Source organism: Syngnathus leptorhynchus, chromosome 8 (genome assembly GCF_054491065.1).
Source record: "Syngnathus leptorhynchus isolate UIUO chromosome 8, UIUO_Slep, whole genome shotgun sequence".
In the NCBI taxonomy this organism is placed as follows: domain Eukaryota; kingdom Metazoa; phylum Chordata; class Actinopteri; order Syngnathiformes; family Syngnathidae; genus Syngnathus; species Syngnathus leptorhynchus.
Window position 1 is genome coordinate 5,938,724 of NC_141202.1, and position 23,512 is coordinate 5,962,235.

The window sequence follows — 23,512 nt, forward strand, 5'->3', positions numbered from 1 at the left end:
AACGCCATGTGGATGTGTTGTTCGGATTTCACACACTTTTACCCTGTAGACAGAATTCACACTTTGATTTAAAAACAATCATAGTGTAATAAAGATAATGATCAGATTTGCTATTACAGGAGTTGGACTTGTTCTCATATCAATTAATGACGATGAATCAAGTTTTGTTGTCATAATATTAAGGTAGACACTATGAAAGTCAATAGTGTTTGTGTTACTGTGAAAAAGAAATCTTCTGCAGATTAGATGGCAATGATATATCTAATACTATACTGTTGCGTGTGTAATGCATAATGTACATTTAAATAGAGTAATAATGTTACTTCATCAAAGCCCAAAATGTCAGAGAGCTGTACATATATACTATTTCACCCCTGCTTAACACTGCAGGTACTGTCTAACCCCAAGAGGTTTAACATTTGCCTCCTGTGAACTCATTAGTGTGCAAACGAAGGTCTATTTGTTGTGTGTGAAGTCGGCCTGTGCCACGCTGAGTGATGGGTGAGATGTATTTGTTGGAGGAAGATAATGGGTGTGTATCTTTTTCTATCTGATGTTTTGAGTGTTCATATGGGGTTGCGTGTGTGTCTTATCTAGTGCTTTCAACCATACAGAGAGAATGACCCTCCACAGGGCCGCTCCTCCATCTCTCTTCAATAGAGGGTATGAGGTCTTGGCCCGAGAGAGATAAGTGGGAGATATAATACAGAAAGGAAATAAATATATCAATCAATCAATCAATCAATGGCAATTGTAGTTTACACATACAGCCATTAAACAAAGCTTGGCAACTAATACAATCCAATTCAGACATACATAAAACCATGCAAGAATAAAAAGTTAACATAACATTTGTGGCATTCTTGCCTCAGTCAACAATCGTTTGATGAAATGTGATGATGATGATGATTATTAATTATTGCATTGAGAATAAGCAAAAACCACCACAGAGTCAGGCAGAAGCAGACTTGACCGAACTAAACTTAAGTGAATATAACTACAGTAGATATGGGAATTAAGCAACTGCCCAAAGAGAGGAGAGGTTAAAGGTCACATGGCAGGGAAAATAATTGCTCCAGAAATGGACATCCACGCCTGGCAACATGTATCCACGTGGAAGAGCGACAAACAGACAGACAGAAACTAGGCAGTTTGTCAGTCCAGAGAGGCCATTGCAGCACTGACCAGGCATGATAGGATTTTGACAAAAACATTGCTCACAATGGCGTACAATGTGTAAGATGTGCTGTGGGGTAGAAACTTCAGTGAATAGGATTTATGGCCAATCATTCAAAAGGACCTGCACATTAACTGTGAGCTTCTAATGGACCAAAAGGCATAACTGCATTTCTTATATCCTGCAAAATTCACGGATGGTTGAATACAAATTCCAAAATCCAAAAATTCAAAACACTCCCATGACTGAGCTTCCTCAGGTACACTGTTTGTTTGAATGATTCATTCTTGCAAACGTAAGCATAGAGTAACTGTGACCAGCAAAAAAGCCCCGGATTTGTGTCATGTGTTTGTAGCAACCCTTCCCCTACCAAATAGGCCTTACTTGCGTGCCTGGGCATTTGCTGCTAGCCCACTCTTGATGTACAATCAGTTAGAAAAAGTATATGTGTTAGCAAAGTGTATGTGTGCTGCTGGTCCCACAGGACATGGCTGAGACCAAATTACCTGTCACTGGTTGACATCACCTACCCCCAAGCACCACACACAAAGGACAACTGAGAGGCTACTGTGAACTATCAGCTCAACGAGCTCTTTCTCTCTATTCCGTGAGATTTAGTAGGTACTGCAATGTCTCCCTCTGGTGCTAGTTACTATGGATTCCTGCTCAAATGCAGAAATGCACTTTTATTTTGCAGGTCTTGAGGCATCTGGCTGACTCCTTACATTCCCACTATTATCAATTGAGAATCAGTACCGCCTTGAAAAATGCACCTTAAAATAATGTGTGCAAATATCAGCAAGTGACATATATGCACACACTTGCATAAAAGGATTTCTCACGCCACCACCACACTTGCTCCACCCCTCACTAATATTTGAAAACAGCACTCAAAGAGGGCGTTCGCTGGAGGACCATTGGGCTCCCGAGAGGGCAGGCGGTCAGGCTAAAACTATGACTTCTTTAATTTATAAACAATGACAAGCTATATGTGTGCCTTGCGATTGGTTCGCAACCAGTTCACGGTGTCCCCTGCCTACTGTCTCTACTTAGCTGGGAAAGAGCGGTTCAGATGATGGATGGATGAGCGGGCAGATGAATGGATGACAAGCTATGCTGAATCAAGTGAATCAAATAATAAGCTAAGAAATCACTAACGTGACAATCAAAATAAAGATGTTCCACTTGCCATAGACTAAGATTCTTGTATACCTTACAGTGGAGAAGCCAAATAGTATCTTAAGATTCTAGAAGTGACGTCAAGATTCCCTGCTCGTCTAATCAGATGACAGAAAGCCAAATTCACATGCACTCCTGTCTCCTTTTTCTCACTGTGTCTCATCCAGAATGTTTAGCAACAAATGCTTACCGTCTTTAAGAACCCACAATATTTTGCAAGTCCTAAAACATGAAATGAAACATTTGGCATTTTGCAAAGTGGGTGTAGGTCATTTAAGACTGTTTAAATTTGATTTAAGCAACCTTATAATTGAACTATCATGGCAGGATATATTTTTTCTTTTACATGTAAATATACGTATCTGATAAAAAAAAGATAAAAGAGTAAAACCTGCAAAAAAAACTATAGAATCCCAGTGGCACCCCTGTGCATTGGGCCCTGGTGCATCATTCCAATTTTTTACCCCAACTTCAATGCCGCTGTCTATCATGCATATATGAATATATCTATGAATTTTTTAAATTAGTTTCATCTTTTACATTTAAAAGTAGAATTAGTATTGAATCTCGCAATGGTGGGAATGCAAGCGGCAGCATAATTCTCCTGCTCCCAGGAGGACTAAGTTCCTACAATTTCACCTTTGTAAAGTCAATAAATTCCTGCAGAAACTTAAATAAAGCTAACTAATCGAAAGAAAGAAAGAAAGAAAAGCACATGAAAAGGACTTTTTCTTCTTGTGCAAAAGTGAAGGCTACATTCCAGGTGCTCCCAAGCTAATCCACCATACCAGCTTGAAGGTTATAAAAGCCAGAATTATCACCAAAATAAATTCTTACCAGACTACTGTAACTGTCTTCTAAACACAGCGTGACATGTATACTTGTACACAAAAGATAAACCTTGACGATACATACTGTATGCATACACACATGGCCACACATTCACACATGGGTGAAAAATCATCCTTGACATGACATGAATTGAGATGGACAACCATTTGTAAAAATGTCTTACCCAGCCATCCATTCACACAGCCATTTGTTCATTCGTTCATCTGTCAGCCAGTTTGTTTATCAGTCCATTGATCTTCCCATCCATCTGTCTGTTCATTCATCCATCAAACATATTTTGGAAATCGGGACTGAGGCTCTTGCTCCAACCTTGAGGCCAGTAAAAGAGACAGAAATAAACCATAACATTTAACTTTCATGGTCACAAAAAGGCAGGTAGATATACAAAAAAAAAAAAAGCATTCACGGTCATTTAAAAAAAAAAAAAAAAAAAAGAAAGCCCGACCATGGTCGTCTTTTTAAGAAAATAAAAAGCCTCACGATATTTGGTCATTTGTTTTAAAAAAGCCTTACTAGACATGGTCATTTTTTAAGAAAAAAAGCCATACCAATATATATATATATATATATATATATATATATATATATATATATATATATATGACAATGTCCAGGTGTTTTAATGTTCAATTTCCTCATATAAGACATGCACAAATCATACAATAACATAAATAATCATACAAAAATCCATTGATAAGCCAGACTGGACAATAGTCACAGGGTTTAAAGTTTGTGTAAGAAGTAGCGGCTTATAGTCGGGAAAATACGGTAATTCTGATAGCCTTCTATAATCATTCTTGTGCTGGTAGAGCATACAGTGTGTATGTACCAAACTAAACAGGTTAGACAAATGGGTATGACTAGCTCTTGTGCAACATGTGCATATAAATGTATACTGTATTGTTTAACTGGAAAATAACATTTTCTTTAAGCTGGTGCTCACATCCTGCCATAGGCTGTTTTCAATTGTCAGCAAATTCACTTCACCATGAGAAATGCATGGCAAATCAAGAAGAAAAGACATTGTTGCTATTTACTTGTATCGCTCTACAAATTTTGTAAGAATTTTGTGAAGTGCACGATTACCAAAAAAAACGCGACTGCAATAAAATAAGGCATTTTTTCATCCTTACATGCAAATTGGTAAGCCATTAGATCTTCTCCATCCTCTCAATTTTCAATCCAATCTCAAAATTAAGTTACTCATTTTATGCCAAAATGATAGTAATTGTTTTTAAGATATTATTGTTGCACTCATTTTTTACATGCATACAGAAAGATGTTTCTTTGGCAGACTTTATTGACAGACTATTGACTTTCAGGCTGGGACACTTGCTTACAGAGTTGGTCGCTCTCAACTGGCTCACTGTAATTATGCTTATCCTCTTTTGGGGTGACCCCCCCTCGCACACACACACACAATCCCTTCCAGCTCTATTTACCCCTTCTTTCTAATCTTTATAGATCCCGAGCCAGTTGTCATGGAAACATTGAGTACGCCAAGCACATGGTCTCCCCTTGAATACAATTAATTTGTAGCCTGATTCATGCCTCTTTCTTTGGAAAGGGCACAGGGTGGGGCAATATTAACAGGGGTGGATGGTAATTGGGGTAAGAGGAAATAGAAAGAGGGATGAAGTGAAATTAGACGTTTTTATTAATGCATTGAAAATGTGAGGTGTTAGTGCAGAGATGAGCGGTGGTTGGTTGATTTGATGGGGAAGGGATAAAAAGAGGATCATGAAGTGGAATAAGATTATTTTATATCAAGCTTCCTGTACATGATCATCCCCTTTCATTTTGCATTTGGCAAACACAAATATGTGTAGGGGTGGTTGTGAAAAGAATGGACAGAAAGAGGAATGATGTGCTTTTATCACTTTGTGACAGATGTATGTACAGTAGTTTTTGACCCATTTATCCAAAATGTTTAAATGTGTGTGCTTATGCAGATTACAACATGGCAAATAAAGAACCTGCGTTGGAATATGATCTTTAGTTGAGTTTAACGTGATGAACCGATACAGAAAATGGATGGAACTATCTTTCCTTTTTTTGAAGTCATCCTATGATGCCACCTATTTTTCACCTCACACTTATCCATCAGCTACAACAGCACATCTTACGTTATTCTCTCTCATTAGACAGACCACGATGGCTCTTCAGCCGCAACAGAGCTTGATCTTGCAAAGGGGTGCTGCAGCACAGAAAGAATATGAAGGCAGTAAAGAACAAGGGGAAATGAGGAGGAATGAGAAGAGATGACGTAGGCCAGAGCCAGGTGACAGCCGTACAGAAGCAGCTGGGTGAAAAGAACACTTGAGCCAATTAATTCCTTCCACATGTTTTTAGACAAAGGCCGCTGTACGTGCCCTCCGTTGAGCAGAAGGGGGCAAGTGATTGGTAAAAGCATGGTGAGGGAGAGCAGGTGACAAATGTAAAAGCAGTTCAAGGATTGAGTGACTGTGGTAGAATGATGGCAGAAGGAAATGAGTAGACACAGACCGTGGGGATGGGGGAGGAGAAGAGGGTTGTTATAAATAGGTCAAGGAAGGATAAGGTGGGAGACAGTAGCGTGTTAAATAGTCAAACAAAAATTATCAAAAATTAACAACCTTATCAAAGTGTAACTTTCTTTGTCTATTTTTCTGATTCCTTTTTTTATTTTATTTTGTGTGTAAAGTATTGCAAAATAGCCACTTCTAAGTTGTTTTTGTGAACTAAATAAATAAACCACGCTTTCAGGATTACGAAGCAGAAGATATGTGACACAAATTTGTTGCAAGTACTAAGCAGTAAACTATTCAGTATTGGTAAATATTTGAGGAAAAGAATAATAATAAGGTGAAATTAACCAACAACATTATTTATTTATTTATTTATTTATTGGCAATTAAACACTTCTTTTGACATCATCAATAGACATTTAAAATGTAAAATAACATGAAAAATGTTGCCATCTATTCAGTATGTTTGTTAGTTGGTGAGTGTCATCTTAAAAGTGGCTTGCAAACAGTAGTGTTTGAGTTTCAATATTTGCACTTTAAAAGTCAGCGTTGTGCTGACTTGCAAAAAAAAAAACAATCAAAACAAATGTATTGTATATGGGCCAAAAAGATTACCTTTCAATTATTCTGGCCAACAACCAACATTCAAGCCAGGCACAGTTCAAACACAATAAAACCAACACTCATTATTTGACCAGGATGTTCTCTGATAAAACATGTCAATCATACAAGAGTGACAAGAGTCAAGCTCATTAAGCTCAAGTATCAAGCTCAAGAGTATATAAGTGTTCTCCAAACCGGCACCAACAGGTGACAACTTTCAAGTTAACCGATACCCTCAGGTAGGTTGATCATCCAGACATTTGGAGTAGCTTGACATAACTTGATTCAACTATGAGGATAACATTGCAATTTAAAAAGCCTAATCCACAGTGAATGTTGATAACAATCAATGATAATATTTTTTTATTTTTAAATGAAGGATTCATGAAACATAAATTAATAAGTGTGACGTTTGACTACGACTGATAGGCTAGAGAAGACACACTTATGTTGAAGTATATGTAAATAACTTGTTGACCCGCTTTCATAGGATGATTATTTTAGCCGCGGTTCTCACTTTGTTGGCTATAACAGAAGAGGCAAGCAGTTTGAATGGTAAGTGTATCACTACTTTTTAGATTATGGCTTGTCTATTGGCAAATTGGACAACAACAAATTCACTCTTTTCAATCTTGGACCTAAGGTACCCTTCCTCATTTGTAATCTCAAATGTTTTCTGGCATTCATAACTGGGTGATAATAAAAATGAAAAGTTTGAAAATGACAACAAATGAAACGTCAAACAATCAAGCAATCACCTTTTTGTATATTCAAAAGACAGTTTTTGTGATTTTAGATGGTTAGTTTTGAACTTCTAATTGTACCATTTAAGGCCTTAAGAATGTTGAAATGTACATTTTTCACTGTGCATTACTTCAATTAGTTACAGAAAAAAAATAAAAATGTGTGTGTGCAGATAACATTGCCCTGCTTGGAAAGGTTCAGCAGTCCTCTTTGTATGTGGGCGGCTTTCCCCAAAAGGCCATTGATGGAAATCGTGCGAGCAATTGGCGACAGAAGTCTTGTACTCACACAAAGAAAGATATGAATCCATGGTGGAGACTGGACCTCCAGAAAACATACAAAATAAATACTGTTATTATTACAAACAGAAGAGATTGTTGTCATAAACGGATTAATGAGGCTGAGCTCCGCATTGGAGACTCCCTTGATGACAATGGCAATGCTAATCCCAGGTAAGTGTACTGTCCGTTAAAGTAGCAATAACCATGTTTGCACAGAGCTCTCTACTTGCGGATGATGTCAAGTTGGCCATTGTGGAGTGTGCACTTGGAGACAGCCTTCTACCAATGTTATAGTGCCCCCCCTACAATAAACATAGTTGGGCTGCAGTCGGGGATAGTGCTTTTAAAAATATATTTCAGATGATAATAATCAGGTGTCAGGTGCACCCGGGACATGTAATAGAAACTGCCCTCAGTCTGTCATAATGTGAGGCCCAACCCTGTCTGCTAAATTCCCCAACATGGTAAACTAGAGTAGAAATGAAGATGTCAAATTTTATGTCAAGCAAATGTGACCTCGTTTATGAAAATAGGGCTCAAAGTGTTTTCATAATATTTTTCTTTTTACCCCCTTTAGATGCACTGTGATCTTATCAATCTCAGCTGGCCAATCCAAAACTTTCGAGTGCAATGGAATGGAAGGCCGCTATGTAAACATTGTGATTCCTGGAAGACAAGAATACCTGACACTGTGTGAAGTGGAAGTTTATGGTGAAGAGGCCAATGAGAATTTCAGTGATACCTGCAGCTAAATTTGGAGCATTCCACGAGTCAATTATCATTCCGAGTAAAATTCTTGATAATTAATTAATCCTCTTTTTCATACTTTTTACGCTTTAAGTACTATCATCTTTCAGAGGACCAGGACCTAACACAGCAATAACTAATTTAAATACTGCACTCTAACTGTTATACCTTTAACTCTTAATGGTGAGATTCGACAAATAAAGCATTCTTAAAAAGAATTGTGGTTGGACATCAAGTGAAATGTACATGAGCAATCAAAACAACGGAGAATGTTTTCATACAACTGCATTTTTTTTTTTTTTTGTGGAACCTATTGAATAATGGTCTGCACGGGGACCAAGTAAAGTTGGAGTATTGGAAATCAGAGATATTGTATTTGGTTAAAACATCAGCATATGGCGACATTTCTGGCGGTCACTTAATAGAAGGACATGCACAACACACTTAGTGAGCCATCAGTGCAAGGTCAAGCCTGACAGCAGGCAGATGAAGAGCCACTTAGGGGACCTGTCTCTTGTCTGCATTCCTGCTCTCCATATGAGAGATTTTTATTCAAAGGACATTTCTATTGGGAATAAACAAGGAAGTTATGGCTGTACTCAATGTCAAGTGGAAAATAAATATTGCATTGAACCGTGATGCAGCCTACTACAGCAGAACAGGATAATGTAGGAGTAGGATTAGTCATGATTTACCACAAACTATTATCTGTTCTGCACCAGGTTCTTGCATTTTGTTGAGCTTAATTTACTAGACAATGCCTTTTCTGTGATGAACCCTATTGTTGTTGCGTTTATGAACGGCACAGTTTTAAAGAAGCACAAAAGTGGCCATTCATAGCGAGGACAAGTCCAAATCGGGATAGTTTTCCACAAGTAACACTGACAGAGTGACTCAGCTTGTATGGAGGGATAGCACACAATTTCTTCAGACAATATTTTTGCTAACGCTTTTTATAATTTTTAATCTTCTCTGATTCTGGTTTTATGATGGTGGCTGGGCTTGTTAAGATTCACCTGCTCTACAGCAAGCATTCAATATGATGTAGTTTAGTCCGTCAATTCCCTAATACATACTGATGGTGTGCCCGCATGACCTTTATGCAACATTACTTTCTAACAACAGGCACTATAAATTTATATCTGTGGTATCACAACTCGTCTTTGGTTTGTAATTGGGGATCCCAGCCAGAGATAGTATAGCCCAGGGGGTCATTTGATAAGATAATGACAGCAACATGTCAGTGTGTTTGGGTCATTGTCTCTCATCCCCATCAGTCAGCTCTTAAAAGATTGGACAATTTCTTCTTTAATGGTTGTAAAAATTGAAGCTCAATCTCACTTTGTTCGGATTTGTTTGTGTGAAGCACACCCGTTATGATATAAGTCGTTAAATTACTTTGTTGAAATGCTTGTGGATATTCCCATCCGGGTCATTTCATTCTCCGGGTATTGAATTGATTGGCACCGGACGGTTTTGGTTGTCTTAGAGGATACAGTCTCAAGTTGTTGAAACAGTCGACTATATAGATTTTTTCCATGTTCTTAATGTGCTTTCAGTTTACACATTTTTAGCATATTGTATAAGGTTAGTGATGAGTATGGTATTGTGCAATATTAACCCATATTGACATCTATAAATTTCTTTAAAGATTAACTACATCCTGTAGTGGGTTTTGTGTGCATTTTTAATGACAATAGCTGTAATGTCTTTTTGCCATTATCCATGATAAATGCCTCCCCTGATGGTAGTACTTTATTGTCTTTTGTGTGAACCATTCTTTGTAAAGGCCATTAATTTATAGTAAACCCAAGACAATGGTCTCTATGATACTAATATATGCCTTGTGGCTTCCATGTACAGATTTATTTAGTGCTTTGAGGGAGCACTTTGGTATATACCGTTGTTCGATTATTCCCCGTTCCCCCTTCATGGTGATATTCTTTATGTATTTCATCCAATTCCTTGTCCTTGCATTGCTGCTTTCTTATTCTTTATGGTTTAGATTGTTTTCTCATGGTATCATATATATGTACCCTCCAACAATCTCTTTTAATTTTTATTTCCTCCGACCACTTCTCCGCCTCTCCATCTCTTAATTGCTTCACATACATGCACACCATTTGGTTTTAATGTATACCTCATATAGACCAAACAGCAGTATCATTAATCTTAGGTCTTTGGTGCTGCAAGCCTTATAACAGTAACTGGACAAGACATTGTTTCATATGTAGCTGTATATCTACCATCACTTCTTGATAAATTATACCTGGGGTAAAACTGCGCTCATGTGTGACTACGCCTTGCACTTCAAGGTTTTCCATGTGCAAGACAGAACATTATGCAAAACTATTCTTTATTTACAGTATCTAATTTTTCTTGCTGCTCCCAAGTTAGATTAATTTCTGCTTCACTCTCACTTTCTATCAGATTTCCACCCGATGACAATCATGCTACTTCTATTCAAAACTACAAAACTTGGACTAGTAAGCATGAGAACTTTTAAACATGTTGACACATTAGCTTTATCATTGACTTTCAGACATTCCATTACTTTCCTAAGAAACATTGTCATTGATATTACGCCAGTGAAAAAACAAACAAACAAACAAACAAACAAACAAACAAACAAACAAACAAACAAACAAAAAAGCTCTCCTTGGGTATCTGTAACGACCGGTGGTTATTACAGCCTGTTTGTTGATCTTGTAACCTCTCTGTTGACTTGGAGACTTTTGACCCTCTTAAGGATGATGTATTGCAAATAGGAGTTATTTTTAATTGTCCTGCTGCTGCAGGAAAGATTTGTAAAGCCATTACTAAAAATCAATACCCTGCTTTTAGGTGATGAATTAATTAATGAAGTGTGAATTTGCTCCAAGTGGATGCTGTTGATGGGCAGAGATAGAAGCACAGGAAGAGGCAGAAAAAAAAAAAAATCAATTAAAAATAAAGGAGATAAGGTTAATGCAGCACCTAGTGATTTCATATGAGTAGGTTTGGGTCATTTTCGTCCATAATAATTGTGATTAATTTGTGTTTTGCTTTAAATTGTTGCACACAGGGAAGGGCAGGAGATTTTCTCTGCTGTAGTCATCTGGGAATTTAAGGTTTCGTCACTCACAGATCACCTTCAAGACTATTTGTAAAGTATTATGAAACAAGCTATATTATTTATGCAGTACTGTTTCTGATAGCTTGAATTTGGCCTTTTGGATAACGAAACATTTGAGACTAACATTTCTGTGTATTAGAAAGCATAATTGCTGTGACATTCTAAAAAACATGTTTTATACATTGCTCCACATGATGTATGGATAATGTTGGAAAATGTATCAGAGTAACAAGACAGGATTTTCCAAAAATGAAAATCTGTCAGAATGCAAAATCTGCTTCAACCTGAGCATAATCCACCCAAAATTTAGAATATCAGATGACGGTTATAGGATTAATTGAGTTCTTTTTGTGTGGGGTGGCGTGAAAATTTTATCAAGATGGTAGCCCCCTGTCGCGTTGCTTGTCAGAGGGGCAACAACCACTATGCAGGAGTAGATTTCTTTTCACTACAACCAAAACATTTTCACAGGATGTCTCATTCAATCCAGTGTCCAAATTAAACATCCTGCGGCAGAAATGACAGTTTTTTTCCTCAAAGTGCAGTAACTTGCAACTAATAGTCTCCATTATTCATGGACCTACAGCAGAGGTCACTGCCATGGGGTTTACTTTTTTTTTTTTTTACCTCTCTGAATTGGAAGTCTAGAGAAAATGAATTGAGGCACCCACACATGGAATGAGCTATAGGTTTGACTTTGACTTGTCCTCAAACCGCAAAGTGAAAAGATAGTTTCATATAAGTCATTTGGACTGTTAGATTGGGTTGTAGGTCAACAGGGTTTATTGTTGTTTTTTTTACTTTGGTATTATGATATTGGTTCTCTAAATCATGAGGTTTCAACACATCTTGATATAATTGCTCTTTCTGCGTCTGGACTACTTGACATTTCATATTGTTTAATAGCTTGTTCTTAAAATGGGCATTTTGCTGAAGTACAAAAATGCCTTAAAATACTGATTATAACGATTCTGTTTTTGGTTGGTAAAACTAAACTGAATTTCAAATTTTCACATACTGCTAAATATTAATTAAAATATGATAAACCCATAACACACAGAGCCATCTGCCAATTTTCTGAACACTCAGAACAAGGCTTGGAATGGTACAAAAATCAAAATGTGCTACTTTTTATACTCAACCGCAACTGTGCTGAGTATAGAGCCCTAAGTGTATCAGTTAAAAATAAATGCAAAAATTTGAATATTTCCCTCATCACTCAGGAGCACATATGCAGGCACACACACATTTACAGATAAACCAGTGCACATCTATAATTTCAAAGGAATCTAACAGACAACTTGAGATGGAAAATAAATTGCCACACCATGCTGTCTAGGATCAATTAGAATCATATCCATATATCCTACCCCAGATATAATACGCAGTCAACCATTTCATTATATTTCTAATTACAGGCGAATGGTAAGGTCTGATAGGATTTTATGTCTTTCTGTAGCGCCAAGGTCTGCCAGGCAGGATAAATTCCCCTTGAGGCAAAGCTGTATGTCAACTTTAGGAAGTCCATATATTGTCTTAAACATGAGGTAATGTTGCAATGTCATTTTATGGTATTAATAACTACCGTCATTTCCGGACTATATGATGCTACTTTTTGCACAAGCTTTGAATCCTACGGCTTATGGACCAGTGTGTCTGATTTTTCTTGATTTTTACGATATTGTAAGAGGATTTGCTTTGGTAAAACAGGAAATAGAAATGAAGACGGTTTATAGTCCGGTGCGGCTTATATATCAACAATATGTGTGTGTGGAGTGGAGTCCTTGAGGCCATGTTTTATGATGAACAGAAGCTAATCTTGGAACTAAAATAAGAGTACTATACAAGGAAGAGTACGTCACTTTATGTAAGGTGTGACCTTTTATGTGATGAGATCCACTCCTCTATGAGTCCCTATACACGCACACGCACACACACACACACACACACACGCACGCACGCACGCACGCACACAATTGGACTCAAAGATGTGGTGTAATGTATATTACTGAAACCAAAACACACTTGGATTTCAAGCACACATTTTCTAGAGGTTGACAATCTCCACTTCCTGGTACTTGCAAGGTCAAAAAGAAGTTAATGTCTCATCGTAATCTACAGGTGATTGAAGTTTGACATTCTTAGTGTGTGACCATGTGTATGTCTGTTGTCATGTGCAACATAAAAACACATCTTGTGTGTTGCTGGGTACTGGAATGGAAATAAGCCCAACAAGTATGGCTAAAGGGCTCTCACTCTCTCTCATGAGATAGGGGTCTTAACAAGCTTGACTGCAGAAGGTTGTGCAGGTCTTCCACTGGATGCGCATGTGTGCGTTTGTCTTCTGGCAACAACAGTTGCCAATTCTGATTGTATTAAATCAGAAAGACAATACCTTTTAGTTTTGTAACTTGTGGCGTGGCCCGGGGTGAGGATTAACGAACCCTACTTCATTGAATATTGTTTATCATGTTGTAGTTTGGAGTGTATTGCAGGAACTGCTTATGTGTTCTCAACAACAGTGGAATTTTATGCAATATTAGGTGGTACAGAAAATGCATGGATAGATGTAGTATGTATGTTTTTCTTTTTCTGTTTTAGTTTTACTACAAACAATGAATGTGTCTGTATTGTCAATGTCTCCAGAACGTTATGCTGTCCCTGCAGTGCAAATCACAACCCCCAAACCAAGCAAAAAATAATAAAAATATGAATATATATAAAAGTATATGAAACAACAGCAAATCAAAAATGACAACGAAAAACAAGCAAACAAGAAACTAGAATCACCATCAAAAACAAGCAAACAAAAAATTATCGGAAACAAAAACAAGAAAAAAGAAATACAAACCTAAAAGCAAACAACAAGAAACAGAAATTGCAAACAAAAATGGAGTCATAAACAAAATAAGCAAGTGAACAAGGAACAAGTTATTGGACTTGCAAAAAGTGATTTCAGTATGCATTCTACAAGACTGCATTTTGGCTTCTCTGTCCTTATTGGAATTGTGTTACATATTTCCCTCGTGTTTTAGCTCTGGTTTATATTTTGGACCAAAATTATTTGTGATGTACGGGGGAAAAGAATCCCCACTGGAAATGAATTATTGCCTGATGGCTTACCTTTGTTGATTTGTTGCACACTGAAATGGCAGAATTGCATTGATTAAAGTATCAAATTCACAGGCGCAAACACCGTAATATATTTGAGTAAAGTTCACCCAACTTAAATAGCTACGCGATTTTAAAAAAACAAAACAAAAAAAAAACATATCTACTTTACAATAGTATTGGTGTATAAAATGTGGTTAATTGTCTCCTATATCGTATTGAAACAGCGATAACTGAATAATGACCAAGTTGTGACTGAAATTAAAACTCAAAATCTTGAGATGAATAAATGTAAAAATTGAATTACTTTAGTCATCATAAGGTGAAGTGTTTATACTGAAGTATTATTGTCCTGTGCAACATTTTGAATCTTTTGGACTGGCACTGTTTTTTTTTTTAAGTCTTCTGTCTAATAACTCATCTTTATAAGTACCAGAATTTGAATTAAAGCATTGGCAATTGCCTGATTCAAATCAGTCATTGATTCCTAATCTCCTGTTGGTTTTATTCATCATTATTTTACTTTCTGAGAAAGCACAGTACCCATTGCCATTTTCAATTCTTCTGGCTGAGGGCAATATATTTTAATGATGAGCTGATTCTATGAGTGCCGTCTCCTGCTTTGCCAGCCTGACTAGCAATTCCTTTTGCACATGTCAGGGTCAAGGCCAAGATGTAATCTGAGGCTCATTACAGCTGGTGAGGCCAAGAGCAAAAACACAACACAACTTCTCCCTCCAGCACCAAATTACTTTGCTGCCATTGGGTTTCCCTTTCTTTCGTTCAATGTAACTCTGGTTGTCTCAGCTGCTTCACTATTTGTCTTTGATCTCTCTCTTTCCTGGCTTATCCGTTGCCTCCGTCTCCCTCAATTTCAATATCTTGTTCTCCCCCATCTGCTCCCTTATTTATTTCTTGGTCTATGTTGTTAGAGCCCCCCTTTTTCTCTTGCCTCCCTCCCTTCCTTCTGTCTCAACACCTCTCGGGACCAAATCATTGGGTCTGGAGTTTTATTGAGTTTGCTTGTGGTACTGGCAAGGACTATTTACCAATAAGGTCATGATGAGGTAGTTCAAGTCTTAACAACAAACACTCAAATCCCCATTAAATCACTGCTTATGTTAGTACAGTATATTCGTTTTCTAGAAAATGCTTGAAAGTTGGCACAAGTTGAGGTGCAAGCACAAGATTGATCTGGATTTTCTTACCTAGATAAATTGGAAGGCAAAGAGTTTTTTTTTTTTATAAATTGGAGGAAAAACTGTGTTTTTCGATGTGTGATTTACAACAATGCAGGATTATGTAAAACAGTAAAACTTTTCTTGACTCTTCAGGCTATGTAGAGATAATTCATTCTTTACGGGGATTTGTGTCTATCAAACACGAGTGACATGTTATGTAAGAACTGTGGGAGGAATTTATTCAGCTGTAACTGAGCTATTCCTTTTCTTAGTCTTCCTCTCCTATTTTTTGACATAATATAAAATCTCAAAAATTGACTAGCAAGTCAGTTTTTAAAGTCTATGTCAGAATAAAGACAACAATATTTGCAGAATATTTATGGTGCACAGACATGATGGGCTTTCAGTATGAGATGTTGACCTTATGATAATAGTAACTTTATTCTAGGATTACATTCATTGTAAAAAATATTGTTGAATGCAAAAACTTTGACTTTTATGTTGTTAGTGCTAATCTATTATTCACATGTATGCAAGTTTAGCATATATTTTTTATATATTCTCACCTTTGGAGGATTTATATTTGTACAGTATATTTGGCAACGACCCTTTGAACATTATTTTGTAGCTCTAAAACTCAACATGAAATCAACATGTGTTAATCTCATTGGGTGTTTTAAAATGTGATGACAGCTGTTCCAAAGGAGTCCTTGCGGTTTGTGATATACAAGTGGCTTGGCCTTCATAAAGGTTATGGTCAATTTGAAAGCTTCACAACTGAGTCGGTGCTGGGATCATAAGGGAAGACCTTGGAGAACTATAACTTAGAAAGTAGTGAGATGATACATGAAGGAGGAAATGGGGAGGATATAGTAAGCAATACAAAAGGTATGGACAGAGGACCAGTAAAATAAAAAAAACCTCAGACAACAGATGTTCTCAAACTCAAAATTTGTAATACAAAATAATATATGTATTTATATACTAGCCATAATATTTCCTTAACATTTCACCACAACTTAAAATGTGAGATTGATATTGTGCTTGACCATATGTACCTGTGAGAATAATGTCTTGAAATTGGTTTAAGAGACTCACCTATGTTTGAATATCACAAACAATAAACAATACAGACCGCACAAAGAATGTAGTTATTAGTGGGAATCGTGTACTTAAACAAACAAACAAACCGGTCTGTATGTGTTGAAGGCTGCCACATTGTAGCCTGGCTCCGAAAAATTCAGCACTTCTCTGTTTCACTGTTATTTCATTTGTTCTTGTGTGTTTAAGTATAAACAGGCATATTTTGCAAGTGACCATGCTGCTGTTGTTTGTCATTAGCAGAATTTTCAGCACAGTGCAGCCATCTGCCACTGTGCAACAAGTGCCATGACATATTGTCGGAAAGCAACACAAGTGTTGTGTTGTATCCGACAACTTTGATGATGGAAAAAGTTAAGTTGTCATTCATTAGCAAACAGTTATTGACTGTGCATGTTTTGATTCATTCCTAATTCCTCGCCACCAGTCTGTGGTTCTTCTGTGACAAATCTGCATCTTTTGAGGCTGGCAGTGATCAGATGAACTTAAGGTAGGGACGCATAGATATATATATATATATATATATATATATATATATATTTTAATAGTCTGTGAGCATATATATATATATATATAATAATTATTATTATTTTTTGTCAAAGGCTCTAATTGGGGGGGAACACGGGTGAGAAAAAATAAACTGTAGGCTGATGCTTTGAGTTCTCACCCATATTCCACACAGCAGACTACAAAATCATTTTGGGTTTTCTGAAAGAGAACCTCTCTTCATGAAGAAATCCATAAATTCATGAGCATCCAAACGAAAGAGATTGTATTGAAAACACAATGTGATGGATACCGATGGAAAAACTGCAAGAGAGACTAATAAAAACAAATGGGAATGGAAGGCAAAATAGAAGAGTGAGAGGATACACACAAATGGTGAACAACAGCATGAGCGCTTGAAGGGACCCAGCATGAGACTGTTCTGAACCACCAACAGATTTAATGCCGGAAGAGACAGACAGAAGAAACAATTCTTTGTTATTACCACATGCGCTCACAGACAAGATCAACCACAGGAGGGGTTGTCAATACAGGTCGCTTAATCCTAGGCTTTAATTTTGTGACTTTAATTCATGCACCTCATTACATTAAAAATTAAAATCATGTTGGCCAGTGAAGTACTTTCTTAAAATGGTTGTTAGATATTTATTGGAGGAACAAGTGCAAAAAAGACCAGCTTTGAATGACTTGTTTCTATGTGAAAAAGTTGAAAGGATTCATTCATGTTTATATACAGTAGGCTAAATATTTGATTATGTGGCTTGACACAATGTTGAAATCACATTAACTATATTGTTGCTCATCAACATGTAGCCCAACAAGAATTAAAATAACCTTTGTCATAACTGACACTATTGGGATTTTAAATTTAGAAGGAAGTTGACAAAATCAAGGTGGTACTGTCCTTGTAGATGATGTCATGATTGTTTTGCTGTATCTATTTTTACAACAGGCCTTGCCTGCCTCCCTTAGGCTGCTAAGCAAATGACACACTTAGATGTGAAGAGGAAACAAAATCATGTTCTTACCTTATAGTGCCACTCCGATGTTATCAAAATGAGAGTATGGCGCAGATTTCATTTCCTTGGGTATCTGATGTTGCAGTGATGCTTCCATTGTGATCAGTAACTGAAATGATACCAGAGAGATAGAAAATATAAACTTTCATGACAGTTTATATCTGAGGTACATTTTTGATACAAAGACAAAGAAATAATGTTAGTCGTGTTGTTCTGGTCATTTTAAGAGGCCACACATTATACTTGCTGAACTGAGAACATGATATTCAGAACACCCTTAGTTAAGAAATCCTGCAAGGTAACATATGGTAACATTCACAAATTAGAGTCTCTGTAATCAAATTTCTATTGACAAGAAGAACAAAACAAATACACAAAAACACACAAACAAACACAAAGAAAATGCATCCTCGTCATCAGCCAAGACTAGGAAAGGGCAGAATGATGAAACAAACATGCAATACATGCATTTGTATGTTCTACTGGTATGTTATGTTATATTTCTGTGACTATATCATTTAAAACGGTGATTCACCAATTTAGGCTGTTAATAAAAAAACATGACATGCTTCTAAAGAATTCATGCATAATTTACTTTTTTATTTACTGCAATGGAAATACTCACCATGGTCATTGCTTGTCAATTGATAATTCTATTTTTTTTTTCTTGAATCAAATTAGCAAAAGAACTAATTGATTGTAATGGAAATGAGTTGACCGCTCTTGTTATAAAATGCCATTGCGCCGTGGCCCCAATCTCACTGCCTTAACACTGATGGCTAATTGTTGGTCTGATTTGCTTGGCCCTCCAGTGCTGTGGTTCTCGCTGCTAATGGGCTCATTATTGAACAACAATGTAGGCCTTGTTAATTCAATCACCGTAGACATTAATGAACACTCTATCCAATAACGAGCGTTGGCGATTTTAATTGTGTTGCTACAGTATTTGACAAAATCGAAAGCAAATGCCAGATATACATCAACAATTGTAATCAGCAAACATTGTGGCTGAGAAGAAATGTCTGCTTTTCAGGTTTTATACAAGAAAACACTGACCTCATGTGAATACTGCATCAACAAGCTTTATTTCAGCTATCATTGTATACTTTACTTATATAATGACAGATTTCACTTTCTGTCAAGAACGCTTCTGTCAGTGCCAATAAATCCCACTTACTAGTATTCATGTCCCAGTGAGTTATGTCATTTTTACACATCAATTATGTATTATTTATGACTTCATTGATGACATTTGCAATTACGTTCAACAGTCCAGCTTTAATTATTTGACTATGTTATATATCTGTAAAAAGGTGGGTCATTTTTGATTAACGTTAGACACTACCAGGTTGTGTGAAATGAAAATTTTATATTCATATTCACAATAAACTGCTATATCAGAGGCTTGTTTGACACCAAGGGCTTGTTACTTGGATCATATAATGTTGGTGGTTTTAATGGCCACTTCTGTTGAGAGTGGGCTCAAAACAAATAATTACTTCGCTTACAATTCACAACAGCCCTTAACATAATCGAGTTGTCGACAAGCATGTCTGCTCGAACCCCCCCACCCCCGGTGTTAATAACCATAGAACTGGGGACCCTCAGCAGCAAGATGTGAAAATGCAACATTTTCTAGCTGGCACTGATTCTTGTGTGTTTGGAGATATTTTGGTTCAATCATCCTTGCAGAATTGAACCACTGTCCTAGCACCTGTACTTATCCAGCAGGCAAACATGCACACCCTTACTCGCTTGCAAGGGTGTTATTGAAGGTAGAAACACACACGAGTTATGCAGTCCTGGGCTACGAGAGGCAGTTTTTGGATACGTACACATAAGCACACAAACACACAAGTACGTATATTCAGCGTACAACCACTCTCTGTCTTGCCACCTTTATCCCAAACTACCCTGAAATACAATATTTTAATTCATTTATTCATTCATCCAGTCAATTTTAATGACCCTACTATGTGATAGAAAGTGAGTCCTATTGTACAGCAACCTGTGTACCAAAACCCATTGAGCACTCAGACAGATTTTTGCTCCCCTTCAGAGAATAGACCTAAAATGAAAAGCCTTGTCTCCTCTACCACCATCATCCTCCCATTCTCCCAAACACACAAAAAAAAAACTAACCCATAATGGGGTACTGGAGCCTGTCTATCCATTTTTCTGCCAAAAGAGGAGGGAGCAAAAGAGAGAGAGTAAGTGAGTGATAGAGTGAGAGAGAGAGACCAACAGTGAGCTCATCATCCTTGATTAGGCCTGTCACCACCAGGTAGGAGGCGGCAATTAGCCCTGGCCAGGCCTGTTCCAGTGAGACATGCACATACACACGTGCCCGCACGTGCTCCTTTGCACACACATGCATAATTATGCAGACACAACTGACACTCACACAGACACACACCCATACACTTGGGAGGCCGACTGAATGAGGCCAGCATCTGTTAGAGAGCGATTTGGCTGGTGAGTTTAAGAAAGAATGGCTCGATGGATGCATGGTGAGCAATAGTGTGGCACCATGGCAGGGAGGGATGAGAAAGAGGAGGGAAAGTCATAGTGAAGGACAGAGGACAAGGAAGGCGGGGAAAGTTTATTTTTAATGGAGGAGAAGCGGGGACAATGAGCGGAGAGGATGAGGGGAGGCACAACATTTTGAATAATGTAAAGGCTTTGTGGCAAAATTAACAGGCAGAAGAAAGAGCTTTAATGAGTTAACGTAAATGGAAGAAAGGCGGAATCGGGAAATAAATGAAGAATGCTGCCGGAGTGAAATCGATTGAATTGGGACAAAAGAGGGAATGATGAAGAAAGACATGGGGGAGAATGAGTGATGAGGTGGTGCCTTGAAAATGTCCGGAATTGTGGGAATTGAATTTGAGGGGACAGATGGAGTGGGGAAAGGGGTTTGGCTTTTTTTAAAAAGCCAGGAGGCAAGGGGTGGGGTTAGAGGGGTGGAAGGAGGGGCGAGGTGTTGAGACGGACAGGGAAGAGGAGATTGGTTGTTAGGTTTTGATAGCATGTGCCAAATCGATTGTAGCTGACTAATCCAGTTAGTTATGGCAGAGGCATGCAGAAGAAGCGCTTGTGGGGGTGTTAGGTTGTAATATGTGTGATGGGTCGCTTAGTTGTGACTGTGTCGCGTCTCCCTTTCTGAATGTGTTTGCATGTGTTTGATCGAGGCACGGCTGGACTCAAATAGGTTAAATCTGCTTCTATGTTGGAGTCCTCATATAAAAACATTCCTACAGAAATTTCAAGTTAAATGTCAGCTGAATAGATTATAATAATTCACCAAGATTCATATTACATTTAAAGAAGATGTCAGAAAACCTCTCACAACAGCACCATTGCAACAACTAACTTACAGTAAAATGGTTCATCGGATGGCTACCATGACCGACACTTCACTTTTGCTGAGAAGGAATTCTGGAATGTTCAATCACTTCATCTATAATTGCCTGCGTTTATTTTTCCTTGGAGGCCAAAGCATAAGAAATTCTCCCAGACCCAATAAACGCTACCACTGAACATATTCCGATTAGAGTCTGGAGGCTGAGGAAAGGATTTGATGGTAATTTTACATTTTTACCATTTTTTTTTCTACGCAGACAGTTGGCATTAGATTAGGCCTGGTCTAAGAGAGCCATGGCTTCTAGCAAATTGTGCAAGTTGAAGGGCAAATGCCCCTCTGAATTTATCAACTTATAGCTCCAGTCAGCTGCGAGGGATGGTGATGACCTTAAGATACCCTCCTAAGAATGCTTTTTACAGACATTCCATGTTGCATGTTACAGGAAAAGACGCATCTTGTCTGTCTGAGCATCATCTTCATCATCCTCAAACCCCCGTACAAATTGGTACGGGCTGTTTACTATAAAAAGTGTTGATACATAGTATATGTTGCTGTTGTCTTCTTGTGTGTTTTTATTCATTTGTACTTTCGATCCTGCTAATAATATGAAAACAGTGAACTTGTGATTTGGTATGTGGTTGAATTGTTTTATTGTTTTTCATAAAGTATTTCATGTATGATTAACCCATAAGGTTTCACTTCATCCCACCCCAAGTGGAAGAAGGTCAAGTAAAGTAATATATGACAAAGAAACAAGTAACAAGTTAAATTCATTGTACTCAACTGCTGTATCTTCCATATTTTATCGTGATCTGTGTGTTTCAGTTCCAACGTTGTGAATTTCTATTCAGGGTGTCTCATCTTTGGCCTGACAGAAAACATCTTGGCAAGCATATCCTTGGCACGACATGACATCACAAAGTATATTAACAGGGAGAATTAGTGGTTCAACACTGAGCTACTTTTTTGCCAAGTAAAATTAGCAAAATTACAGTTTGAAAAATGCAGCAGGAAAAAAGAAAAGGTCCTGCGCAATTAATTGTCTGAGGCTTCAACTAAAGAATATGTTTTGGAAGAAAGCATGTCTCTGGTGAACTTTATCATTATAGTCTAAATCCGAAAAAGACATTTTTTCAGAAGAAAAAATCTAGAATTATAATTTGATGCCTGGGACACAGATACTTCACCTGGATGTTTAATCTCATTCAATGCTTTGACTGTTCATTCAAAAGTCAGGAAATTTATGACATAATCATGCACATTCTACTAAATAGATCTGATAATTGGTGAACAAATTTAGAAACAAAAGAGAATGAACGGGAAGTAATACGACAACGGAGAGAAATCTTAAATAGATGAATTTCTGCTGCAGGGAACAAGATGAGTGGGAAAAGAAAATACTACTAACACAGATTTATTTCATTTTAGAGCATTTGCAGTCTATGGATTAAACTGGCAAATGTTTATTTGTTTCAGCTACAATCAAAGCACTTGAAGTCAATGTTCATGCATGCAGGGCATCACAACCATAGACCGTAATCCATGCATTAACGGAGGAGCAACACCATGACTGATAACTGCATAATGAGAAGAACACTAACACATAAAAAATATGACATAGTTATGGCAGTCTTACTCTTTTCCAGTCATTTAATGTGACCATTATTATCCTAGAATATACGTAGCTTGAGCATCAAAATACCAATGAACACTTTGGAGTGAAAAGGTCACATATTAAAGGAAGGAAAAAGCAGTTTAATTGTATGCCAAGGTCATAAACTGCAGGGCTATAAAGAGATCAAATAATAAATCAAGATTCCAAGCATTTGGAAAAGTAATTTCAGCTTTAAATGCTCTAGTTGATAAAGATGGTCCACTTTTTTTTCTTTTATTGAAAAAGCAAAGCATTTGACCAGTGTTGTCATGGTAATGTTTAATAATATACCAATCTTCAGGTTTTTTTCCTCCCTTAGAGTGATTGCATGGACAACTCCAGTGACACAAAACAGTGAGGAAGTCAGAGT

General features: G+C 37.3%; 1 protein-coding gene and 1 long non-coding RNA gene across 5 annotated transcripts in view; one reads left to right on the plus strand and one right to left on the minus strand.

The window, feature by feature from the left end:
• The window catches only part of LOC147052157 (uncharacterized), a 67,757-nt gene that overhangs the window by 37,663 nt on the left and 6,582 nt on the right, over positions 1 to 23,512 (minus strand). For 2 of the 4 annotated variants that reach the window (XR_015066950.1, XR_015066947.1), the window contains exon 3: positions 18,134 to 18,233. This is a non-coding gene — a long non-coding RNA (uncharacterized LOC147052157). Of the gene's footprint in view, positions 1 to 3,378; positions 3,518 to 6,664; positions 7,387 to 18,133; positions 18,234 to 23,512 lie in introns of those variants that run through there. The other 2 variants (XR_015066949.1, XR_015066948.1) reach the window with 2 other exon arrangements.
• Positions 6,479 to 8,308, plus strand: LOC147052158 (fucolectin-like). The gene is made up of 4 exons (XM_085918914.1): positions 6,479 to 6,557; positions 6,809 to 6,873; positions 7,235 to 7,514; positions 7,921 to 8,308. The coding sequence occupies exons 2-4, from the start codon at positions 6,810 to 6,812 to the stop codon at positions 8,093 to 8,095; spliced, it is 519 nt and encodes a 172-aa protein (XP_085775040.1). The 5' UTR covers positions 6,479 to 6,557; position 6,809; the 3' UTR covers positions 8,096 to 8,308.